The following is a 15,910-nucleotide window of genomic DNA, read 5'->3' as shown; positions in this document are numbered from 1 at the left end:
TCAGATTCTCTTGGCTTAAGACAGGAATCATAAATAATACTGAAGACCAAATACTGATACATAGCCTTCTCAAATACCAAACTACATTTTTTTTCAAGTGTCATAAACAAGGACAGAATTAAGTCAGTCTTTCGGCCTTCTCACTATACAACCATTCCTAATTGTCCTCATTCTTCCTCTTGCTGTTCATGTCTACTCTACCTACCATCACATCCATACCCCTGTATCTCCAGAGTCCAAGAGGAGATGACCTCCCAACCTCTGTATCACACAAAACACTGTATCCCTCAGTAGGAGAGGTTGAGTTAGCTTTTGTGCAAGTGCATAACGAAGGTGGTCTTCTACCATTGCTCCTCACTCTGCTGAATTAGCAAGGACTAGCCTTCAAAGGGGATTCTTGGTGGGGTGGAAGGCCATAGACTTCTTTGTAGAGGTACCCTTCAGATGCGAAGCACTGAAATGCAGTTGGTGTGTAAAACATCTAGACATGGTCTACAGCTCCAACATCTTACATTACAGTCCCATTTACCAGCATGCTCTTTTATGCATCTTATTATAATACTCTTTAGATTTTGGTATTATGAAGAGTAGGACATTGTGGAATCATTAAGGCCTTGAAGATAGAAATACTCACATGCATGTCAAAACTCTCATAATTTTCTGGTGATCATATACTGTCCAGTGATAGGAATGACTATATTTAAGCATATATATTATTTCTGATGTCAGTGTGTGCTAATTGACCTTCAAAGTTAAGTGAGCTAAAGATCACTCTTTTAGGTATATTTGGATAGTTTTGATAAATAAATTTGAACTTACTGAGGATAAGAACTTAGGATTATTAATGAATTTTATCTCCTATACCTAGAACAATATCTGGCACTCAGGAGGTATTTGATGAATATTTGAGGAAAACATGGATAGAGTAAGTCTTTTAAGTATCTCAGAGCAAAGCAGATTCCTACTTAGATACAAATGAGATTGGCTCAGTTTATTTTTGTCCATATGAACAAGTTATTTCTCAAATGACCTGGTGCTACAGTATGATACAAAATATTAAAATATAGTTACTGGGGTGCCTGGGTGGCTCAGTCAATTAAGCATCAGACTCTTGGTTTTGGCTCAAGTCTTGATCTCAGGGTCATAGGATTGAACTCCCCCCCCCCCCGCACCCCCCCCCCAAGCCACACAGCAGGGAGTCTGCTTGAGATTCTCTTCCTCTGCCCCTCCCCCTACCCCCTCTCACACACTCTTTCTCTCTCAAATAAATCTTAAAAAGTTAATAAATGTTGTTACTAACATTAAAAATATGATTCAAAATCCACATTGTGTTTTGTTAGTAACTTGGGATGTTTTCTATATTGCTTGATATCCTGTCAAGAGTTTAAATAACATTTACTTACCCTGCAATCCACATGTTGATAAAACTTGTTGATAAAAATTGTAATTTTTGCTTATTGACTATTTTTGAAATCCACAAGATAAGAACACATCCATCTTGTTCGTCAAACCAGCACCTAACTCAAGGCCTGCCAATATATTCTGATTTTTTGCCAATAAATATTTGTTGAACAAATAAATGAGTGAAATACAGTGAACAAGACAGGTTGTCACTCTCAAATAATACAGTCCAAGGGGAGAAGGGAGGACAGAATGTGGTATGTGCTCCAAGACTAGATGCCATTAGATTCAGATGTTAGGGAATAATTAGCTCTTAAAAATAATTTTATATTTGAATATTTAAAGCATAGTGTGAGAACTGTTAGGAGGTTGGAAGGTATAGCTACAACAGTAGATGGACAAGTTGAATGGTGTCTGAGTGGGGAGGAAAAAGAGAATAGAAGTAACAGTAAATGAGGAATCCAGAAATTAGTCCCGTTGATAATAGTTGGAAAGAATGGATCTGTGTATTGTCCAAATAGTAAAAGATACCACTGTACAACTGGAGGACCAGGTTAAAGCCATTGGCCTCAGAAACTAAACTGAGATCCCCAGATAGAATTTTGTGGTATGAATGAGCTACATCATCATTGAAGAAATGTAGGAATGAGAGAAAAAAAAAAGTCATTGAGAAACTCCCCACACCAACTACATATCCACGAGTATTGAAAAATAAATAACACAGTTATTGACTGATACTCCTTGAAAGAGTTAACATACTTTCCTCTTAACAGCCTATACTCTCTCCCTGCAGTGACTGATTTATTAAAAGAGGTAATTTAGACACTTTTTTAAAAAGATTTTATTTATTCATGAGAGATACACAGAGAGAGAGGCAGAGACACAGGCAGAGGGAGAAGCAGGCTCCATGCAGGGAGCCCGACATGGGACTCGATCCCAGGATCACGCCCTGAGCTGAAGGCAGACGCTCAACCACTGAGCCACCCAGGCGCCCCAGTAATTCAGACACTTCTAAGAGTAGAAGTTGATGAAGACCAATAATAAGCTGGCCTGGGAATTAGATAGCTAAAAACCTGGATTCTAGTTCCAGCACTGTCACTACCTACCTATTTAACCTGAAGAATTTACTGTCATTTGGGGGCCTTATTTTCTTATCTTATTAACAGAGTGTTAGATTTTTATCAAGAGTTTCACTTAGGGATGCCCGGGTGGCTGTGGTTGAATGTCTGCCTTTGACTCAGGTCATGATCCCAGCGTCCTGGGATCGAGTGAGATCCCCAGAGGGAGCCTGCTTCTCCCTCTGCCTGTGTCTCTGCCTCTCTCTGTGTGTCTCTCATGAATAAATAAATAAAATCGTTTTTTTTTTTTTAAAGAGTTTCACTCTAAGATCCTTCTGCCTGTTTTATCCTTTTTATAACTCTGGCATAATTTTAACATTTTAATAAACTTGTTCTTTTTTTTTTTTTTTTAATTGGAGAGACATTGGGATCTGAGTACAAGATTGGAGAGAGGATAGGGAATCGAGTGAGAAACTGCCATTTCATAAGAAGAAAGCTAAAATTTGCTTTCCAAACTCAAGCACATCTTAGGACATTGAGGAAGAGTATCTGTAGCAGAATGGGGTTTAAATTTTTGTTATGTTTTACTAACAAGAAGGAAATTATCCTTGACTTCTACAATTGATTTTTATCTATCATATATTGAACCAAAAATGTTGGACTAGTCACACTTTTAAATATTATGATTGTGTCTGTAATACAAGGAAATTTCTCAGCATTGAGAGGGAAGGAGAAACTCCTTTATTGACAATTCAAGCTGAATAACCTAGTTCTACACACCTATAATTACTTCAGTCATTTGGACTGTCAAGGAGCTTGCTTTAACTTGAACTACCTTAGTAAAAGTTTCTTGGTTTTCAAAGGCTTTTAAGCAATATCAATGCCCAGTTCTCCACTTTATTCTGTGCTGTTGAGACCCTGTGAGCATTTTCCCCACCAGGCTGTTGCTGTGTGATTAACAGGGAAACTTTTGTTAGTTCCCCTGCAGGATGACCAGTTAGCTACTCAATGTAGATTAAATAGATAGACTTATTCCACTTGGAGAATACTGGGTTAAGTTGAAGGGAATTACTGCCATCTGGTATATCGCCCTAAGTGGGGGCATCTTTATTACATCCACAAGTCACTGCAATTCTATCAGGCCACTTATGTGACAAGTGGGGACCTGCTTCCATGCTGAAGTTTGGCACGGCTTGTGTTTCTCCTTGCCAAAAAGGGCAAAGGACTTGAGCAAGAAGCCAGCTTTCTCCTGATTACAAAACTGACCACAGTTCCTCGCCAACCTATCAGTGTGAGTCAAATTTTTTTTTTTTTTTTTTTTGGCTAATACATTATTCTTCTCAGAGAGAACTCCACTTTTTTTCATTATGACATGGCATTTATCATTTAAACATCTGCTATGTTCAGACATGGGTACAGCAATACTGCCTTTGCCTAGTGATGGATAAACTTAATAATCAAGTGACTAAAAAAGCAAACCCTGATACACGACATCTAAACTATATCTCTCAACTACTTAATTTTATAGAATTTGTTAGTATCATTTTGGCCTTTCTAAAGTTGGCAAACAAATGCCTCAGAAAATAACATTTCAGCAGCATGCTGATGCCAAACTTTAAAATACAAGTACATGTTTTAATTAAATAGTTTTCTTCAGATAATAACAGTTTAGAGATTCAACCAGGGATGGGCAGCTACAAAAAAATGTTGTTGAAGTAAGTTTATCTGGTACTTCATAACCCAGAGATGTAAAGTTTAAGAAACAATTGAAAATTGAACAATCTCTTTGCTCCGATAGCTCTAAATACTGTACAACTCACACCCCTCACAAGACACAGAACATGTGGGTCACTGGCGAGACAGTGTGGCAATGTTTTCCTTGTAATGTACCAAGTCTTGCCAAAGCAGTGAGCAACATCATGACACAACATTTGTCACAGCTGGCTCTCTAACAGGACAGTACCAGCCAATTCAGGCCTAGTCCTTTGTGGATTTATTCCCACCTCTCCCAAATATTTGGAAACTGATGTCTTAACTCATTGGTTGTGTTCACAAGTTCTACTACTGCAAGTCTTTTTCTTTTAATGGATTGGTCTTTTGCAAGAAATAGACAAAATATCAGTGTGAATTACAGAAAATCCCTCTTCCATGCTGTTATGGGTGAAACTCTGGGAGATTCTCTCATTGACCCAGAAAGCGACTCCTTTGCTGATACACTGTCTGCAAGCACTTCACAAGGTAAAGTCAATTCCAGATACGGCTCTTGGGTTACTTTGGGCATTTATAGAATGGTAAAATTGCTCTTGTCGTTTGTTTTCCAAGTTACATTCTAGTATGAGTTGTGTCTAGGCCACTATTTTAATGTCTACTTTGCTGTGTTTGTGTTCACTTATAAGCATCAGAGCTTTGAAAAAGAAGCCTAAACTAATCCATATTTATCTCTATGCATAGCTCCCATTTCCTGAATTTTAAGCATTAAAGGTATGTTTATATTTTTAAAGATCCTATTCATTTTTATTTTCTAGTTTTATATATTTTCCTTTTTAAAAAAATAATTTATTTATTCATGAGAGACAGAGAGAGAGAGGCAGAGACACAGGCAGAGGGAGAAGCAGGCTCCCTGTGGGGAGCCTGATGTGGGACTCGATCCCAGGACTCCGGGATCATGCCCTGAGAGAAAGGCAGATGCCCAATTGCTGAGCCACCCAGGTGTCCCTATATATTTTCCTAAATATACTTAAGGTCTTTTTAGAATACCTGGGGTGGGGGGAGTGTCCCTTTTCCCGTTTTATAGTCTTATGGTACATATCTCTCAGGCGGCTTTTATCCCTCCCACAGCATTTTTATTCCTCTTAAAGCTCTCTCAACATGTTTTTGTTCTACTTTGAAATCTAGATATTTGTACATGTTATCTTTCCAGAGAAGTGTACACTGAGTGTAAAACCAGCTTATAATCTTCTTTAGATTTCTTAGGATACCTAGCATGGTGCCTAATGCATTATAGAATAGATTGTGGGGCCTCGGAGAATGTCTATTCCAAGCATTTCATTTTACACACAAAGAAAATAACATCCCTAAATGCCTATTGCATACTAAGTAAATGATTAGCTATTACTTGCACTCAAATATATAAGATTCAAGCAGATACCTCATTTTTCAAAATTCCTTTCTTGACCATTGCAAAATATAAGTTCTTCATTTCTACAGCTCCTTCTACTGGAGTTTCTTAGCACAGCTTCTTCTGTTTTGTACTGTTTCATATTTATTTCTATATTTCTGGTTATTTTTTCTCATAGATACTATGTAAAAATAGATTGTGTTAACTAGTGTGATTTGTGTTTTATAAAATAAGTGCTGAAGTGTTACAGTTAAGTCACTTCATTGTTGAAATGAATGCCTTTACATTTCAATGTGTTAATTTTTCTGGAAGCCTGAAGTTTGAACATACTAATCACTTGTTTTTTGCTTAAACACTTGGCTGTTTAAAAATTAAGAAAAAATATTTCCTGAAATACTATTTCATTCTCTTAGGGTGATTTGATTCAATATATATATCTGTCACCTGAGCCTCTTAAATATGAGTTTGGTTTCATTATATTATATAAAAATATGTTATTCTTTGTTTCTAAAAGCCATAGAAATTATTGCTATCTTTCTCCAGTTATTAGTTTAGCCTGCTGATATCAGGATAGATGTGAAATAGTCCTTGAGTCAAAATTTGGTAATTTTGTCTGTTTGCAAAAAATGTGTTCAGAATGTAGTGCAATAAATATTTTAGGTTAACTGAGGAAAAATACTGTTTATGGTAAGAGATAGTTATGTGATTCCAGTTAGTTTTCATTCTGTACTGATCTCTATATATTTATGTCTTGGATTTGCCCAGGGCCTAATTGTTTTGAGTCTCAAATCCCCTTCAAAGGAATAACTCAGTACTTTTCTTCTTAATTAGTACAGAATAAAATTAATAGCAATTAAGAAATGACATATTGTGCCAATTATTTAACTTTTGTTTATATGGTCTCTGATTACTTCTTATTCATGTTGTTTTTCTGTTGAAAATGTTATTCCTAAAGGCCAAACACCTATGATTGTTAACTTCAATTGCATTTAGACATATAGGGGGGCCTGAGTGACTCAGTTAAGTGTCTGTCTTTGGCTCAGGTCATGGTCCCAGTGTCCTGGGATGGAGCCCCACCTCGGGTTCCCTGCTCAGTGGGGAGCCTGCTTCTTCCTCTCCCTCTGCTGCTCCCCCTGCTTGTTCTCTCTCTCTGTCAAATAAATAAATAAAATCTTTAAAAAAAGAATTTAGACATAATCGTCATTTGCTCTTTGAGCCTATCAGAGATGAAACACTGTAGAGTTTAGGTACTTGGCTTTAATACAGTAATTAATTTAGGTGCTCCTTCTTCTTTAGACAAGGTGGGATTGGGGGTTGTTGCAAGTAGCTCGGTGCTACTTTGAAGTAAAAGTGGCTTGTTGAGTGTGAATGATCCAGATGTCCAAGCCATATTGGTCATATTCATGAGATTCAAAAATTTATGTAGCCACTATGCCCAAAGAGGACTTCTGTGCTTTTTCCTGGGCTCCATTATCACAGTGACCTCCTGCCTTTATCTTATTCCCCTATTTTCATCATGAGCTTCTCAAGTAACCCCAAGTAACCCCATTCTGGCTCTGAAACCATTTCCACTAGTAAAAATTGGCAAGACTGAAGGGAAGCTTCCACAAACTGAAGCTGAATATGCCTCCTGCTTTTAGTGCCAGACTTAGTCCTGTGTGAATTCTATAATTTTAAAGTGTTGCACCAGAGCATTGAAAGATGATGACATGCTTGTCCTTTGGAGCTGATTGAGCAATGGAAATATGCCTTGGAGACATGATAAATGCTGCAATAGACAATCCTTTGAAACAAGCGCCTCTCCAGAGATAGGAGTGAGTGAGTGATTGCCCGCCATTTTTATTGAGGGATACTTAAACTGTGTCTCTGTAACTCCAGGCAACTATATATTTGGAAGCATTTAAATAATTGACCAAAGTTTTCATCTTTCTAGAGGTTTTAAGGGACCCGTGTAGTATCAAGGAATGTAACTTAACAGTCTTGCTTTGGCCATGTACGTTCCACGTAAATCTGAATAAGTCATTTATCCTCTCTTCCCTCTGTTTCCACATATAATAACAGATATACAGGGTTATTGCAAGGATTAAATGACACAATATTTGCGAAAGCACATCTGAATCCTATATAGACTGTATTGTTTTGATCTTCTAATATTAATTACTTATAGATGGAAAAGAAGACATATACTGTCCTAAATTGGAAACATTTTAAAGAGAATATATGGCAGGAAAGGTGCAGAATTCTTTGTGCGTCAAAATAAGTGGCACTTTTTGAGTGAGATGGGGCTTCTGCATATGCTCCTATGAATGTTTTGATGAGGAAATAATCATATTTGGAGAAAGTATCTTTCTGTCTGATTTTTTGAAAGATTTTATTTATTTATTCATGAGAGACACAGAGAGAGGCAGAGACACAAGTAGAGGGAGAAGCAGGCTCCATGCAGGGAGCCTGATGCAGAGCTTGATCCCAGAACTCAATCCTGGCACTCAATCCCGGGACTCGATCCTGGGACTCGATCCTGGGACTCCAGGATCACTCCCTGAGCTGAAGGCAGATGCTTAACCGCTGAGCCACCCAGGCGTCCCCTTGTCTGGTTTTTTTTAATGGGGGAATTACCTCCCCTTTTGTTAAACATTTGTTTCAAAAAAGATTGAATTTCCAAAAGTTGAAATCATTCTTTGGCCCTAAATAAAAGCAACAATTACATGGTTTCTTCTCTAAGACATTGAAAAACTATCTTAGATTATAATATTCTTTATGATGAAGATTTTGGTCATTGACACAGCTCTGAATTTCATAGTCTCACATTAATAATTCTGGACTTTTTTCTAGGATTTTACTCTTGTCCGTATTAATATTTTTCTTTAGCATGGCTCTATTTTATCATTTATTTCTCTGATTTAACTATTCATATCTCTTTTATGATCAGCAGGACTTAGTAGATTTGGTAGAGTTCTAGACTCTGAGAATTTCCCATGTTTCCCAAAACTGTCATTTCTCTTGTGCTTCCCCCCAAATTATGAATTTTAGGAAACACTAAAAACAAATATCATGTATATTAGATGCTTATAAGAAAAAACAGTATTAAAAATTTTTTTTTAATTTTCCCCTGGCATCCCTAAGGAATACAACTTGTCTTAAAAGCTACCTGACAGCAGCTAGCCATTTAAACTATTCATCGGGGCACCTGGGTGGCTCAGCAGTTGAGCATCTGCCTTCAGCTCAGGCCATGATCCTGGAGTTCCAGGATTGAGTCCCTCATCAGGCTCCCTGCATGGAGCCTGCTTCTCCCTCTGCCTGTGTCTCTGCCTCTCTCTCTCTCTCTCTCTCTCTCTCTCTCTTTCTGTCTCTCATGAATAAATAAATAAAATCTTTCGAAAAAATAAATAAGTGAAAACTGTCCATCACAGTGTTAAACATGGAACATCAGATGGAAACTATTTTTGTGGCTCTGTCAGAGTTTGTCATAGGTCACTATCTTTGTCAACATGCTCACCTATAACTTGAATAAGGTAACCCTTAGGAAACTCTAAAATCATCATAGCTCCTTATAAAGTACATGTTCTTTGCACCAGAGGCAATCTTAGCAGAGTCAGTTTCTTCATTGTGTTAGGTCAAGAGAACTGACATGGGTTCTGTTATTTTAGCTTCATTTGGACACCCTTCAATTAGGTGTAAGAAAGTTTTCCAGTAAATGCCTCATATCCATCTACTAGTGTGGAATATTTGCAAAAATATATGTGATAGTGAATCAGACTCATTTAAATGGAACTAAGTTTCTATAAACCTCTACTAGATTACTCTTTTTTTGTAGATGCCGTTTGAACCTGTAACTAATTTAGAGACACAGGAATTACATATGCAGCTGATAGCAGCTGCTATCCAACCCCAGTAACCTCAGAATTAAGATCGTGTGGCTATTTGAGTACACAGTTTTTTAGACCCATGTAATTTTTATCAGGTAAGAGATTTGCCAACCCAAGATTGAAGTTCCCACAAGTGGTGAATGGTTTGCATTATAAAGTAAATTTAAAACAGTCAACTGTTAATTATCTACATGTGTATCATCCCTTATTACCTCATGCTGGGATTCCTGTACAGCCTTTTAGCTGACTTTCTAAGTGAGGAACTTTCAGCCATCCAGTGTAATCTTCAAGATAAGTGGTCCTCAAAGCCTATCAGCCTTCTAATATGTGAAGTAGTGCACCATACTGAACATTGTGATGTCTAAACACCTCTGCCTAGCTTTCAAAGCTCTGTATAATCTGTTTCCACTTTGTGTATTTTATTTCTCTCCACACTCCAGTGATTAGTCTGCCTTGCTTTACTTGGACTAATCACATTGTCCCAAGAATAAGCCAGACTCACTCTTGCCTCCAAGCCTACTACATCCTGGAATGCCTTTCCTAATTCTTCAACCTTTTCAAATCCTCCCTATCCTATCCTTCAAGGTCAGGTTCAAGTAACCTCTGTGCCATGAAACCTCCTCTTAATACATTACTATTAATTGCTACTCTACACTGGAAATATGTTCAGAATATATCTCCTTTCCCCATTCCACTGCCAGCACTCTAATCCAAGCCATTATCTCTTGCCTGAGTTGCTATCCCACTCTTTGACGGGTTGTCCTGCCTCTACCCTCACCTCCCAACTGCTTAGTCTCAGCCCATGATGCAGAGGGATCATGTTAAAATGTAAGTCAGATCCATCACTCAGCTTACAACCAACTGCAACTCCTCACTTCACTTAGGATAAAAGCCCAGTCTGCCCCAGACCCCCACCCGACCCTGGTCAACCTGTCTGTCCTTTCGTCAATCAGCTCCAGCCACATTGGCCTCCTTGCTGTTCTTTCCACATTCCAGGCATGCTCCTGCCTTAGTGCATTTGCTCTAGTTCTTGTTCCTTCCTTGAGCCCTCATCCTCTGACATCTTCTCATCAGCTCTTTCTAATCTTGGCTAAGATCTCATTTGTAGTAAGGACTGCCTCTACCCTCTGTTGTTGAATTATCTGCCCTCTTCACTGCCCTTTCCTTCTCCCTGCTTCATATTCTTTTTTCTAAAGTATTCATCATCCTTTAACGTACTGTATCATTTACTCATTTATTGTATTTATTGTTTATTGTCCACTTTCTCACACTAGCATATGAACCCCATAAAGACATAGGGGGCTTTGTCTAGTTTGGTCACTGACTGGTATGTCCCAAATGCCTAGGACATGTTTGGTAAACGACCAGGATCATTAATACTTGTTAAAATGAAAAAATAAAATCCTCTCTTTTGTATTGGTCTATATCACACTATTTAGCCCTTACTTGGAGACTGTCTGATGGTATTTTCTGTTTTATATATTCCCCTAATTCAAATTACATAGTAATTGAGGATAAGACCATGTTTTATTCTCTTCTTTATTCCACAAGTATCTAATATATAATAGGTATGTAATAAGCAATTATTGTTGACTTATTAATACCAAGCTGATCTGCTGCTGTACCTTGCCAGCTCCTGAAGTGAGGCACTAGAATATGTTAGATAAGTAAAAACAAAAGTTTAGTGTACATGCTAACATATTATTGTAAAACCCATGCTGATATAGACAAACCACTTGCCGGGATGAGCACTGGATGTTATGCTATATGTTGGCAAATTGAACACCAATAAAAAATAAATTTATTAAAAAAAAGAAATATATTCAAACTCCACCCCCCCCCAAAAAATAAAGGAAACTAACAACCTTGGAAATAAAACGCAACATTATATATGCTAAAACCAGGTACAAATATATTTTGAATTACTTGTTATGCAGTTATTTGCATCATATCCCTCCATTGATTTGAATTATCATTAGTTGAATATTATTTGAATGTTAATTTGAATATCACAGTTTGTGAGTTATTCAAATGCCTGACTTCTTTTGCAAGTCTGCCTACCTTTTCATACTTTCAGTATTCATTTGAACTTTTAGGAGACTTATTTTCTAGCAGTGCTAAGAAAAGCAACTTATTTGATTAAGTAACCAGTATCCAATCATGATATTGGACTTAGCACAGTGCCTGGTGTGTAATATGTGTCCAAAAAACATTAGTTTTGTCTTCTCAGCCCTAAAATGGAAGTTACAACTTTGGGATAATACAGATTTTCATTATCCATGCTATCAAAAGTTTTCCATTACTATAGTTAATTAAGTCTTACTTCTTACTTGCTTACAATCATTTCCTTAGCTTTTTTTCTCCAGAATATTTACGTATTATCTGATAGATACATATTATTAATCACAGTTGCAGAAAAAAGAAACCCAGGTTCAGTTTCTTGTTTTGGCAAAGTGCCAGTAGCAAAACTCAGGAGCAGAACAGCAGTTCTAATATTCTTCACAGGTTCTAGACACGTGAACCCCATGGCTCACCTAACTTCTTTGTATTTTGTTTGTTTTTTGTTTTTGTTTTTTTCACCTTACTTCTTTGAATTAAGTCACTTCTTTTGGAAAAAGTAAAACATTCATTATTCTTATTTTTTTGGCTTTGCATTACCAGATGAATATTTTTAATGTAAGATTGTTGGATATGACATTACTGTTGTCTTACACTTCCTAAAACGCTGATTTTAGTTTATTTTTTATTTTAGACCTATTTATATAGACTGGGAAAGTTTGCTTAATTGTCTAAAATAAGAGCCAAATGTGTCAGTTTGATATAAGTGTGGTCAGATTTACATAGAAATCTCTGCCATTTACAAAGAAATCTCTTTGGCACTGATATAACCACATCTCTAGCCAGTTACAAGATAGAAACAGTTGATCCAAACAGTTGACCCAGTTGACTAAGAAATCAGTCCAATTTGCAAGCATATGTCCTAACACAAAATTTAATCATTTTGATATCATAGTCATTTAGGCCTAATCAAACTCAGAAAATATAAGATACATGCTGGGTAGTAGAAACAAATATCTTTTCCTTGGAATATCTTTATCAATAATAATCCAAATCCGGGATCCCTGGGTGGCGCAGCGGTTTAGTGTCTGCCTTTGGCCCAGGGCGCGATCCTGGAGACCCGGGATCGAATCCCACGTCGGGCTCCCAGTGCATGGAGCCTGCTTCTCCCTCTGCCTATGTCTCTGCCTCTCTCTCTTTCTCTGTGTGACTATCCTAAATAAATAAAAATTTTAAAAAAATAATAATAATGCAAATCCTAATCATCCCACAGGGTTCTCAGAATTCAAAACCCATCTCTACTATGAAGTTATCCTGGATTATTTCAGAACATGTTGTCTTTTTCTGCTACATTTCTAGAGCACTTAATGTCTCTATCACTAGTTTGGTTTCTATGCTGCCTTCTGTTATTAAACGTCTTTCACCTTGGTAAGCTTCTCAAGGTCAATAACTGCATTATATAATGCATTTCTTGTGAGGCCTGAAAAATACCTTGCACATAGTATTAGGTAATTGGTTATCTTGATTTGAGATGGTTTGAGTTTTATATTACTGATTGAGCATGTACTGATATTAAGATACTGAGAAAGGAAAAGAAAAGTAAAACAAGGAGGGGCTTTGGAAGAGGAAAGCTATAGTAAAATATGATAACTCTTTTAAGAAAAAAAAGTTTATGAAATAGATTGTTGATACAAAGAGGAGTTAAATAATTACCATAGATTTGGTAGCTTGGATTTAAGCCACTGACTTTATTTCATTTAAATAGAATGTTTCCAGAGACAACTCAACTGATCCAAACATGTTAACTTTGCAAACATAGGATTCCTGATGTAAGCATTAGTATTTGGGAAAAGATTTCCTGCATTAAAAAAAAAAAAAATACAGAGTTCTTGTAAAGCAGAATATGCCTTACATATAAGCCAGGCAGATATAAAGCAAAAACATAACTTTCAATACTCGTTAGGATAAAATGTACTCTCTCTAAATTTTTACCTTCCCTGTTTACTCTGACCTGAGGACCTTAATTGACTATGTATTGAGCCTTTATTACACAATGAAGTCAGTTAGAAAGTAGTTTATTGATACTAATTTTATTACTATTTTGTAACTCCTGAATAGAAAAATTCTTAAATAAATACCCTAGAAATTCCGTAACAATCTTTTTAACACAAATGAAAGGTTTTTTTGGTTTTCTTTTTGTTTTTTTGGCTTATGTGGTTGATCTGCATGTTTCCTTCTGTCCACTCCCACTCCCAGGACCCATCTCTCCTGTTTAAGCTTTTTATTGAAGTACAGAATGCATAGGCAAAAGTCTGTAAATCATTTTCACAAATGAACAAAAGTGTAATTCGCACTGAGATAAGGAAACAAAACAATACCAGCCTTCCAGCCCTCTGACTGTTCTAATTTCTAACCCATGGATTAGTTTGCCTGTTTGGGGGTTTTATATGAGTAGAATGATACATTGTTTACTCTTTTGTATGTGGATTCTTTTGCTCACTATTTGTTAATCACATTTACTCTTCATTCTTATCACTGTATTTCATTATGTGAATATATCACAATGTATTTATCTGTCCCTATTGATGGGCAACCAGGCATTTTTCATTATTGCAAATAGAACACCTAGGAACACTCTCATATAGGTCTTTCAGTGAACAGGGGTTCACATTTCTGTTAGATGTGTATGTGAGCCATAGGATGTGTTCTGCTTTAAGAGGTACTACCAGTTAGTTTTGAACACAGCTGTACCATGTATACTCCTCCCAACAGTGTCTGAGTGTTCCACTTAGTCCACAGCTTTTCTGGTACTTGACGTTTTCTTTTTCATTTTAGCCATGCTGGCGGGCTTATGGTGGTATCACACTGTAATTTTTATTTCCCTTTCTCTGATAACTAAAATGTTAAGCACTTAAAAAAATATTTATTACCCATTTGGCTATTCTTTTTTCATGAACTGCCTGTTCAAGTCTTTTGCCCATTTTTTTTTAATTTTTTTTTATTTATTTATGATAGTTACAGAGAGAGAGAGGCAGAGACACAGGCAGAGGGAGAAGCAGGCTCCATGCACCGGGAGCCCGATGTGGGATTCGATCCCGGGTCTCCAGGATCGCGCCCTGGGCCAAAGGCAGGCGCCAAACCGCTGCGCCACCCAGGGATCCCCATTTTTATATTGGGTACTTTAGATATAAGTTCTGCAGCATACTTTGTTTAAAAAAATAATAATAAAAATAAAGCATGCTTTGTCAAATACCTGTATTGCAGATATCCTCTCCCCCACTGTGTGTTACTTTTTCATTTACTTAATAATCAGTTTAAATCTTAAATATCATCCAAGTTATTTAATTTTTCTTTTATAATCAGTGCTTTTTATATCCTGCCAAAGAAATCTTTGCCTACTCCAAAGTTGATGAAGTGTTATTCTAGTTTTTATTTTAAAAAATATTTTGTTTCATATTTCACATTTAGATCTGTAGTCTGTATGAAACTGATTCTTGTATGTTTTAAGGTAGAGGTTGATTCACTTTTTTCCATATGGATATCTAGTTGACCCACTTCATTTACTGACAAGGTGATCCTTTCCCCATTACACTGCAGTGACATTTTGGCCATAAACCAGGTGACTATATATATGTGGGATTGATTCTTGACTTGCTCTCCTGTTGCATTGGTCTATTTTTCTCTTTGCACTAATTGATATATTGTCTTAATTACTGTAGTTTTATAATTGGTTTAATATCTGGTAGTAAAATCTTCCAGTGCTATTCTTCTCTTCAAGATTGCCTTGGCTATTCCTGGCTCTGTGAATTTCCATATACATTTTAGACTCAGTATTTTAACTCTCTACACAAAAATGCTAGTATTTTATTGGAATTTTTCTGAATTATAGATAAATATAGAGCAAATTGACAACTTTACAATATTGAATATTCTAGTCCATGAACATGGTGTATCTCTTCATTTATTTAGATGCTTTTTCTTAAATAATATTTTTGAGTCTTCATCACAGCAGTCTTATACATATTTTGCTAAATTTCCATGCTAGGTATTTGATGTTTTTCATACTATCGTAAAAATCATTTTAAAATGTCATTTTCTATTTGTTGCTGGCTAATAAAAATACAGTTTATTTTTAATAGTGGTTGACCTTATATCCAACAATTTTGCTAAATTCTCTTATTAACTGTAATGCTTATATATATATAAACATGTCATTAGTTTTATTTTTTCTTTTCTAATCCTTATTTTTTTTCTTCCCTATTACATTCTATAGGATTTCTAGTACACTGTTGAATAGAAGTAATGATAGATGGTATGCTTATCTCATTCCTGATCTCAAAGGAAAGCTTTAAATATTTCACCATCAAGTATGATGGCTACTTTAGTTTGTTTGTTTGTTTATGGATATG

General features: G+C 36.4%; 1 protein-coding gene across 7 annotated transcripts in view; it reads left to right on the top strand.

Annotated features, from left to right (window-relative positions):
- PPARG (peroxisome proliferator activated receptor gamma) overlaps window positions 1-15,910 on the top strand; it is a 130,899-nt gene that overhangs the window by 52,949 nt on the left and 62,040 nt on the right. The window contains exon 1 of one of the 7 annotated variants that reach the window (XM_077857778.1): window positions 4,510-4,697. The exons of the other annotated variants lie outside the window; for them this stretch is intronic. Within the exon in view, the coding sequence (XP_077713904.1) occupies window positions 4,544-4,697 (154 nt within the window). The 5' untranslated portion in view covers window positions 4,510-4,543. Of the gene's footprint in view, window positions 1-4,509; window positions 4,698-15,910 lie in introns of those variants that run through there. 7 annotated transcript variants of the gene reach the window in all.

The sequence above is a fragment of the Canis aureus genome, chromosome 19 (genome assembly GCF_053574225.1).
Source record: "Canis aureus isolate CA01 chromosome 19, VMU_Caureus_v.1.0, whole genome shotgun sequence".
NCBI classification, from domain to species: Eukaryota; Metazoa; Chordata; class Mammalia; order Carnivora; family Canidae; genus Canis; species Canis aureus.
Note: the sequence above shows the minus strand (reverse complement) of the source record. Positions and strands in the feature narration are given on the sequence as shown.